We start from the raw sequence: 11421 nt of genomic DNA, 5'->3' as shown, positions 1-11421 counted from the left end.
AAAAAAAAAAAAAAAAAAAAAAAAAAAAAAAAAAATTTGGTTGCCCAGAGATGGAGAAATGTAGTGAAAATTTGAGGGACCCTAAAAATCCTGCTGAGATTTTTTTCTCATGAGGTGTTTGCTGAGCTTTTGACCTGTGTAGGGAGCAGAAGAGATAGAATAAAAACTTCTTAAACGCAGAATTGCAATTTTCCCCTTTCCTTTAAGAGCATTGGGAACTGAGGGAAGAGTCCAGTGTTAAGCACCCAGTTGGTCTTGCCCTCAAGACGGCTGACAGATTTGAAGTTGCTTGGGCAGAAAGCTGTAACACGGAACTAGAAATTTCTGAAGGCGGAGCTGAATCCCCCTGGGTCTCTCAGGGCTGATAGGTTGGGCACATGTAGGCTCTAGAAACGATGGATAAAGGCAGCCTAAGCAGGTATAGTTTTATTAAAAGTGCAAAACACCCCTGACCCAGATGAATTTGATTGAAGTATCAATTCCTCACGTATTTGAATAGCTAAGGAAAGGAAGGATACTTTCTGGGATATATTAGCTAGTATGATTTGAAGATACTATATTTATTTTATGCAATGTCTGACATTCAATCAAATATTACTGAATATGAAAAGAGACCAGGAGATATGACAAACAAAAAGCAAAGTAAAGTAGACTCAGATTATGTGGATGTCAGAGTAAGAAATGCAAAACAACAGTGGTTAAAACGCTAAAGAAAATAGAGGAAAAAAAATGCAAAATAGACATTGTTCATTCTTGGGAGAACCCCAAAAGTGTTTCGATCTTAAAAACAAAAACAAAGTGTATTCTACACTAGGAGTCAGTAAACTACAGCCCGCAGGCCAACTCCAACACATTGCCTGTTTTTATATAAAGTTTTGCTGAAGCACAGCCATGCCCATTTGTTTATTTACTGTCTGCAGCTGTGCTCTTGTACTACAAAGCAGAGTTGAATAGTTGCAACAGAAGCCATATGGCATGTAAAGTCTGAAATATTTACTACCTTGTTCTCACAGAAACAGTTTCACCAGCCCTGTTCTACACTTATAATACATAAAGTTATTGTAATTGAAAGCTTTTTTACAGGCATAATGGAAAACTCATTAGGAATTTGTGAAATATGTTGTAAACTCTGAAATATGAATTGCTTAGAAAATAAAGATTTAAACAACACTTCCTTCCAAGTTTGTTTGTTTCCCATAGGCTTCAATAAGTGTGAGCTGTTATTATTTGCTGAAAACACAGCGAACCCATCATTTTATTCAGGACCACAAGTTAAAAGCTCCATGACTGTGGAGCTGAACTCAGATCTCAAAACTCTAACATGTGGTTCTGAATAAAATAAAAAAGACTTCTGCCCATTTTAGAGAAAGCAATGCTCCTTAACTTTTCCTTGGTATTGTTGGGTTCTGCAATGATCGTTTGAGTTCTGTAAGCGAGGACTCACCACATTCTGGAGCGTGGCGACAAGAATAAAAAGGCAGTCAAATGCTATGTCCTGAGTAGTAAGAACAGAAGTTGTCCACAGGATTTACTTCCTGGGATACATTAGCTCGTATGATTGAAGACGCTATGTTTATTTTATGCAACGTCTGACAGTCAACCAACTATTACTGGATATGAAAAGACACTAGGAGATATGACAGACAAAAAGGAAAGCAAAGTAGACTCAGATTTTGTAGATGTTAGAGTAAGAAATGCGAAACAACTGCGGTTAAAATAATAATAGCTCACTTACTGAAGCCTATGTGAGGACCCTGTCATTAGAAATACATGTATACAGATACCAAATCAATGTTATAATCAATAATAATAACTCACAGTTACTGAATATGTATTATAGCCTGGTAACAATCCTGTTTACTTGGTCTTGAGTGACTTCCTTATTGATTCACGGATAAGAACTTCCATGTGCAGGGCGCAGTGGCTCATGTCTGTAGTCCCAGCACTTTGGGAGGCTGAGGCAGGCGGATCACCTTAGGTTCGGAGTTTGAGAACAGCCTGACCAACATGGAGAAACCCCATCTCTACTAAAAATACGGGAAATTAGCAGGGGCGTGGTAGCGCATGCCTGTAATTGCAGCTACTCAGGAGGCTGAGGCAGGAGAATTGCTTGAACCTGCGAGGTGGGGGTTGCGGTGAGCCAAGATCGCACCATTGCACTTCAGTCTGGGCAACAAGAGTGAAACTGTGTTTAAAAAAAAAAAACAAAAAACAAAAAACAAAAACTTCCGCATGATGATAATGTTGCCAGGATTAAGAACTACTGATTTACTGATTTAGGTGCTCCTGGCCTTTCCATGGCTTGCCACATTCCAGCCTTATTGTATTACATAGAACTTGCAGAACTTGCAGAGCAGGCTGACTCACCCCCTACTGAATTGGTGAATACTTGAAAATTAAAATCATCTGCTAGTTCCTATGACCAGCTGAACCTTGGCAGTCGTTTACTGGTTTCTTAATTGCTCATTAAAGAAACAATAAGACTAGCATACTTTTTAGCTCAGTACATATTTTTGTAAACAAGACCTGTGATGGAATTGTTTTGTTTTATTCACCAAAATAAGCTGCAGTAATAAAATGTGTTACCGTCTTTTAGACAATGTGCTGAGCATTTGTGCAATGAGATGGGACCAACAAAGTGTGATATGTGAGGAGGAGATTTGTTGCATTAACTTGAGAGAAAGTACTGAGAAAAAGAGAAAGCAAATATTCTCCTACTTTCTGTCTCTTTCTCTCTCTTTGTCTCAGTTTCTCTGTCTGTCTCTGTCTCTCTGTACCTCCAGCTGTCTGTTCTAATAAATTACCCATAAAAGTAGAGGAAAATAGGAGAAATAAAGTCCTTTAACGGGATTCAAACTCTGACATCTGTAAGAGATGTTAGGTAAAGATAACTAAATAAATTATCACTCTAACATTTGTGTTTGTTAGTTTAATGAAGATTTGAAACACAGAAACAGAGTTTTAAGGAAGAATTTTTTAAAAGGGAACATTTATGCGTAACTCTTCATATTTCCCTGTGGAAGAGTTTCCATTAGAGTAGTGTTTTCAGCCTTTCTCCGTCTTCATCACTCATCTCCAGAGAAGGAGGAGTGATATATCTGTCCAGCAAATTTAAGAAAAAGCATTGATATGCTTGGATCAATCCCCTTTGCTTTAGATTTGTCTACCTACAGGGAAATACATTCTGCCAGTTCCATACAGCTTGTCTCTCCAGGTGTGTGTTTGTACATATGTAAAAGAAACAGGAGAGGAAAAGAGAGAGAGAGATAATGTTGCCTGGGATTGTCTGCATACACCAAAGACAAAATAATTCTATTTGTCCACATGTAGGGTGGTCCACTGGGCTACAATATTTAGTCATGTTTTTTAAATAGCTTTATAAATAATAAAAAATGATATTATCTGACTCCTGTGCCTATTTTTCAAGAATTCTGCAATTGTGTTTACTTTGTCTGGTATACAATTCAAAAAACACTCCAGAGTATTAAGTGAAACATTAACATATAAAAAATATAAAATTTCCAAGAATCTCACTACATTTAGCAATTTGTTCCTATACTCTATTTAATTGGGATGTGTATTTGTGCCTTGTTTTTAAAAAGCCAACAACTTTGGTATAATCGTGTTTAATTTTGTATCTTATAAGGCTTCAAAATAAACTTCATAAGTATTAGCATATTGAAATTACTATGCAATGTCCAAATAATTTCATAAAGTGATATCACCAATCACTACACATTTCTAGGTGTTTGGGGTCTAGAGAAATTGCACATGAAGGCTAACACTCGTTACTTTCATGCGGTTAATGTGCATAAACATCAAGTCTGGTGTATCATCTTCTCAGAACTCTCCAGCTACCAGTATCCTTCTACTGATAAGAAAAGTAGCAAAGCCATGCTTTACACAAAAATCTATGAAATATTTATTAATAGTATATACTTAGTATTGTGTTAGGAACTATAGCAATGAAGATTTACAAAAAAAAGAAAAAAAAAGATTATTGCCTTCAAATAACTCAATGTCCAACATGACAAATTAGTGATTTTATATCATAAACTTATTAATGGCCCTTTTGTTTACCTCAATTGCTTTATAATTGAGGGTTCATAGAAAATACACAACTAATATTTATTGATGACAAAATTTCATTTCAAACTTAGTTGATTGCTATATATTTATGAAGTAGGTACGTACATATATTGTAATGTTTCAAATATATGGAAATTACCCATTTAAAATACTTTTCTACAGTAGATTATAATTAATTATTAATTAATGAACTTTTAGAATTTAGAGGGGTAAGGAAATGAAATCTCTCAAGGATTAAATGTCAAAATGATAAGCTACTAGAGGAGAAAAATGCACAGTCTCCAAATTAAGTTAAGAATTTGAGGAAGTCTCAAATGTTCTATATTACAAATACTATCTAGCTTTGCTACTCAGACAAAGCATGACTTAGCAAAGCAACAGAAGGAGTATGACTATGCAGAAACGTTGATCTCATTTCTGTTTCCAATTGACTATGTAGAGTATGAATGATGAGGTTGATGGCTAATGTCTGAGGGAAGCATTATTTAAGGCATAGATTCATTCATCTTATACTTTACTGAACATGTAAAAAGATCATACTCTTTAGGCAAGCCCTAGATTTGTGTATATATGCATGTATAAATGTGTGTGTATATTTTATACACATATTTAAGCATAATTCATATGCCAAAATATATTATACATCTATCATATCTCTATCCATCCATCTACCTACCTATGTATCTATCTACCTACCTACCTATCCAACGATCTACCCATATCTAATTTATCTATACTTCTCTACCAGTACAGCTCAAATTAACAATATGTTGATTTCTAAAAATTTATTCTTATTGTAACAACTCCTTAAACTCAAAATCAATTTTCTGTACCCAGAAATATTAATTCACAATTAATAAATATTAATTACACAATTCTTTCACAATGTATAATCATTTCACATATCTCATTTGTTCCATTCCAAAACTTCTACACATGCTAAGATGATGGAACCAATTCCATTTTGTAAACATCAAGCTAAGACTTGAATGTGATAATATGACTTTTCCTAAAAACACTTAACCAGAAAATACTGCTCCCAGCACTACAGTCTAGGACATGATTTCATATCAAAAGTTCAGAAAGTTGAATGGCCTAAAGAAAAGAGATTAAGTTTTGGAACAATTGTGCCTAGGGAGTAACTTTCACTCTTTACCTCACTGAAGTGGATTGTTCCCTTACAGATATTCAGGATTTTTTTTTTTTTTAATGAAAACTGTGGCAGGAAGGCAGGAAGACCCACCTTGCAGGTTCTTGTGAGGAGTGGGGTTAATTTATAAAAGTTTCCAGCCAAGTGCCTGGTACTGTGTAGGGGTTGAATAAACAGAGGCAGCTTTTTACTATACAAGATTATGCACCTGATAATTGTACTCAAGTCAACAAGGGCTTATTCATGTCAGCTGTCAATTATTAACTGAATGATTTCAACAGGATTCACACTTTGAGATTTCATTTCTTCTATTTCACCGAATGTGTCTATCTCTCTCCATATCAGATGTCCTGCACTCAAGAATGAAAACTCATTTAAATATTGCAGTACAAAACAGTACATTTGGAAAGTGAAAATTTTCTGCAACAAAAGTGATACTATTCATTCTTACAAATTTGTAAAGATTGCTCTATTATTTACTTAATCCATGAAATTATTCCCATTCATCACCATGACTAAACAAGAACTGAATATGGATATAATTAAAGTAAACAAAGTCTAATGACTAAAATTAGAAAAGAATAAAATCCATTAAAATTTAATTCATAAGTTTTTACTTATGATTAATTTTGAAATATAATGGTCTGAGTTATTGAAAGCTATTAATAAAAGAAGTTTATATTTCATATTCTTATATTTTATATTATGAAGCTAAGCTATATGTTCCATTCCTTCTTTGTATATATATATGTCTCTAAATAGACACAAAAATGGCTACGAAAAAATATATGTATATATTTATATTTATATATCTGCATATAATATATAAATATAAAACCTTTCTATATTTCTATTTTTAAATTTATATTCATACATATTATATAATATATAAGTATAAAACTTCATGTTTGCAGGATAAATATAGAAAAACTATGCATTTTTCTATGTTTTAAGTATATATTTACAACAAAAATAAGGCTGTATATAGCCAAATAATCATCAATTACTGTTATTCACATATCTGCAGCAATGGCCCTTGAACAATACAGGTTTGAACTGTGCAGCCGACTTTTATGCAGATTTTCTCCTGCCTCTGCCACTCCTGAGACAGCAAAACTAACCCCTTCTCTTTCCCCTTCTCGGCTTAAAAATAATGAGGATAAAACCTTTATGATGATCCACTTCCACTATTCAAATAAATATGATTTATCTGATTTATGATTTTCTTTATAACATTTTCTTTTCTCTAGCTTGCTTTATTGTAAAAATATATAATATATGTAACATATGAAATACGTGTTAACAAACTGTTTATGTTATCAGTGAGCCTTACTTACTGGTCAAGAACAGGCCATTATTAAATTTGGGGGGAGTCAAAAGTTACATGTCAATTTTCAACTGCCCTGGGGGTTGGTGCCCCTCACTGCCACATTATTCAAGGGTCAACTGTATGGAGATATGTATAAGTACATAAAATGAGAGAAATAATGTTCTGGCTAGTTTACAAATGACAAATTTAATTTCTAATTTAGTATATAAACATGCTGTGCAGAATTTGGCTTTCAGATTTTTAAAAATGTGCTTGTTTTTCTGATAATGAAACAAATACTAATTCTATTAGTTGATGGGGTTGTTATTGTAGAAGCTATTTCTCCATCCACAAGCAAGAATATTCTTTAGGATTTTTAAAAAAATTATGTATATTTTTGAGTGACAGTAAGAACAGTAAAAGAAAACATAAGCACAACAAAACATAAAGGCATTTAAGTAAACATCACTCCTGCCAAAATTCAGCTTTCCAGTTGGCTCATGTTCATATTTTGTTCTACACCCCACAGTGTTTATTCATGTATGGAGGCCCTCTTGACTGTCAGGATGAAATGACAGCAGTCTGCAGTAATGACAATGACTTGTACTTGTAAAATACCAAGCAAAATGTAACTGTGCTCAAAATATTCATGCATCATACTGTGTGAATAAGTAAATGATGTCTGGGAAAAGAAGAGCTATTTTTGGAAAATTTGGCCCTTGTAATCTTTTGGGAGTAATTAAGTTTCTCTGGTGCAATAACACTGTCATTTATTTTAATGTCTTAATCTCAAGTTGCAGTGAGAAATTTGATAGCTAAGTGACACAGCTTTATCACTGTCCAACTACTGAAAGGTTAAAGAATTTAATTTTAAAATGTATGATATTTTGAAATAAGTCTTTTTTGAACACAGACTTAAGCCAACCACAATGCACCAGTTCAACTTTTATAGGTAAAACTGAATAACAGATTTTCCTCGGGTCTTTCCCCCACTAGACAGGGGATTCTTTCATTGAAATAGCAGGATTCATAAAAACTCAAGTCCTAGGAACAAAACAATTTGGTACCAACTTATAAAAATTAGCTTTCTATCACATCGCTTTCTCCTTCAGGCATTTCTTTTTTAGAGATTTTACTGATCTGATTGTACACCAGAAGGTTAAATTCTCACACAGTGATCATTAGCAAAAAATAAACAGAGCAAGTACTAAAGCTGGCTTTGCACCTACTGAATGCTGCAAGTGTCTGTACTCATTTGATATGCATCTTGCAAAGCTTGGCTGTTCCCAGAAGGCCACTCCATGAAGACTGAGAGAGCAGCGTCTGCTAGTGGTGCCTGCGTGTCACAAAGAACAGAGAAAAGCTTTATCATAGAGATGCTTGAAGGCATCACACATAGTTGGGAATCAGGCTAAACATTGTTTGTATGTTTTTTTTTGTTTAAAAACATGCACATGAAATTGTTATTTTAATTATTTTTATAATGCATATTAGTCACACTGAGAAACCATTACACCAGCAATATTTTCTACATCTCTTCATTGGCTTCATTTATGAAGCACTTTACGAAAATTGTTTCATTACTTGCTTATTGGACAGACTTATTATCGATATAAGACAAAAGCATGACTTCATAAACCAACACCACATGCTGTTCTTGGATGGGGATTATCGTTAGGGTTTGGGTGGGTCATCCTACTGTACCTGTGGCATTCAGGGGACATTGATTGAATGCCAAGTCGCCTGCTGGAGTTCTTTTCCACACCATCGACATCAGATAATCTTCAGGGCATATTTCATAAGGTGCTGCAATTTTAAACAAAGGGACTTGAATGTCAGTAGTGTTTAAAAATATATTGGCAATAAACAACTGTCAGAGGTATCTCTCTAACTGCAGAGCTTCTTTCTTTTCTTTTTTTTCCTGCTTTTAGAGATGAGATCTCTTTGCCCAGGCTGGAGTGCACTGGCATGATCCTAGCTTCTGTGCAGCCTCAAACTCCTGGGCTCACGCCATCCTCCCTCCTTAGCCTCTTGAGTAACTAGGACTACACGCATGTGTTGCCATATCTGGCTGATTTTTTTTTTTTTTTAGTTCTATGTAGAGACAGAATCTCCTTATGTTTCCAGGCTGGTCTTGAGCTTCTCACAAAGCACTGGGATTACAGAAGAAAGCCACCATGCATGACCTCTTTCATTTCTTTAAATGTATATTGTTTACTGAATGTTAGTGGCATGAACATAGACAAAACCCCATCAGATTTCATATTGGTATCTACAAAATATTTAGAGAATTGTAATTTCTTTTTGAACTGCTGTGTAGACTTTTTATAAAAGTCATTTAGATTTGCCTAATCATCAAGAATATCAATAAAATATTTATAATATTTTAGGATTTTATACAATAAAATGACTTCCAACAAAGCAAAAGGCACATTAAAACTATTAGCTAAAAATGTTAAAAATAAACAAAGAGTAAAAAGATATAACTTTTTACTTCTTCAGCTAAAAGCAATGATAGCAGTCAAAAATATACCAATTTGATCTTATTGTCATATTATATTCAAAATCTCAATTATTGAGCAAGAACATTAAAAGTAATTTCAAAAATAACAGATGTATAACTAAAATACAATGAAATGCAAAATAATAGTGAAATAATGAGGTCTATCTATATTGCGTTAAAAGTGACATCTTGGTCCCATATGAAAGAATATTAGTCCCTTCGCTAGACACACTCACTGTTGTGCTTTTCATACAACATTGCCACTTATATATTCATATATCAATCTTCACTAGGGATCTCGTTTAGGTCTACTCACTCTGAATTACTTGTATTTAGTGATGTATTTGTCACATGAATTTGCTTAAATTGAATAAATAAATAAGTGAATATATGCTTTATAAATAACTTCATAAATAAATGAGGATGTAAAACACTAAGTACCTAAGTAAATACGTGAGTGTGATTTCCTGGGAGAAACATCTTCCTTGCATAATAATATAATATTTAATACAGGATAATTATCATTCTACTGATATCAATTTCACTTCGGAATTTACAAACTCATTAAATTACATCTTAGTTATCAGAAGGGGAAGAATGTGAGTTGACAAATTAAATCTTGAAATAATATTAAAAAAAAATTACCCAGAGATAAGATGAATTGTTTGAACACATAGTTATTACAAAGATGAAGGCGTCACTGAAGATCACTTATTCCATTTCCTTTCTTTTTACAGATGAAGACACCAAGGCCCCAAAAGAAGAAGCTTGTCTAAGGTGACAGAGCTGGTGGAGGTGTCAGCAGGACTGCACCCGAGAGTCCACACTCCTTAGTAATCTTCCTTTTTATTTCCCACATATCCTCTTCACTACCTTGAATTGTTTAAGATACTCCTCTCCCTCTGAGTATATATAAATATATATTCATTTATTTATTCTAGATCCCCACTAAAACACATAGGCAGCTGTTTTCAATTTGTGTAATCTTTGCTCAGTCGAGGGTTTGGCCATTAATTCAACCTTCACCAGCCCCATTTTCATAAGATGTCTCCACCTTACTCACCAATGAACTGCCAACGAACCTCATCTAGGTCTCACACAGTCTGAGCTTTGTCTGTACCATTACATTTTGACTTTTCTCACCTTTTTGGAAATATTTTCTTTAGCATCTTAAGCCATTTTCCAACAGTCCTCCACCAACCCCTCAGGCCTCAGAAGGGTCTTTCTTTGTCTCATTCTCTGTATCCTTCTTAGAACCATCCATACCTTACCTTTTCCTTATGTTAAATGGTTTTCTTGAATAATTTCAAACATATTAATAATAGCAATATAATCATATTAGTATTCATTAACCCCTTATGGAGGGTTTTACATTCATGGACACATTTGCTATCTCCCAACTACCTATGGGTTAGTACCTATGAGTTAGAGGTGACTATTATCCTTATTTATCACATGGGAAAACAGAAGCACAGAGAAGCAAATGAACTATATTTCTTCCTCAAATTCCAAACTTTCTTACATGTTGAATCCAGAGGAGAAACTGAACACAGGAGGGGGAGGTTGGATGGGGAGGAGTCATTTTGCTAGGCGCTCCACACCCTCCCCATTTGGGAGCCTAGCCAGGCCCTCCTGGCTCCACCAAAGCACCTGGGGTGTTAAATAGGGCAGGAGAGCTGTGCTGAGGTTGGCAAGGCCCTTTCCCAGGACATAAGAACCAGATTTGTCACAGTTTGGCTTGGGAATGGTGCTGATGAATAGGAGAAGACTCCTCATAAATCAAAAATACAAAATAATAAAACTAATCACTGACAAAGCTACAACTCAAGTGAGAGTAGGGGCAGCCTCTAGGTAGAACTCTCTCCCTCAATATCTTGGGAATAGAAACAACAGGAAAATAAATTAAGAGATAAGGCAGTCACCAGTAGTGAAGCACCAATAACCACCCATTCCCACACTGGTCCCAAAGGTTAGCAAGCTGGGAGCTAGTATACTGCCTGCTGCATCTGTGCACCACCCTACGAATAGCACATGCTCCTGGCCCTGCTGCCCTATTCAGTCTCCCACCAGAGGGCCACGGAGGTCCTTGGAAGCATCTCCTAAGGAGAATTGCAGCAATGTCAGGAAGAAAAGGCAAAGCGTAGAGACCAGACGGTGGTGAGAGAAGGTACTGCTACGAAACTCGTGGTGCCCAGATTAATGCCAATGAAGGAGAAGCAGTGGAAAATAAGAAAAATAAATAAATGTTGGAGCCACGATATGTTTGTAAACAGTTGGTTTCTGATCCCACACTTTGCTTGCCATATGGCAGTCATGCCTGGACACATGCCCTCTACCTCCAGCTACGTACTGGGAACACATGGAGTCATC

The 11421-nt window shown here is 35.1% G+C and overlaps 1 protein-coding gene across 3 annotated transcripts in view; it reads right to left on the bottom strand.

Moving 5' to 3' along the window:
- Positions 1-11421, bottom strand: part of ADGRB3 (adhesion G protein-coupled receptor B3) — a 756499-nt gene that overhangs the window by 419107 nt on the left and 325971 nt on the right. For all 3 annotated transcript variants that reach the window (XM_017507539.2, XM_017507537.2, XM_017507538.2), the window contains 2 exons: positions 8253-8354; positions 7778-7884 (listed from right to left, as the gene is read on the bottom strand). In XM_017507539.2, coding sequence (XP_017363028.1) covers positions 7778-7884; positions 8253-8354 — 209 coding nt within the window. The remainder of the gene's footprint in view (positions 1-7777; positions 7885-8252; positions 8355-11421) is intronic.

This window comes from Cebus imitator, unplaced genomic scaffold (assembly GCF_001604975.1).
Source record: "Cebus imitator isolate Cc_AM_T3 unplaced genomic scaffold, Cebus_imitator-1.0 Scaffold377, whole genome shotgun sequence".
NCBI lineage: Eukaryota > Metazoa > Chordata > Mammalia > Primates > Cebidae > Cebus > Cebus imitator.
The sequence above is the reverse complement of the archived record's forward strand: the minus strand, read 5'-3'. Positions and strand labels throughout refer to the sequence as shown.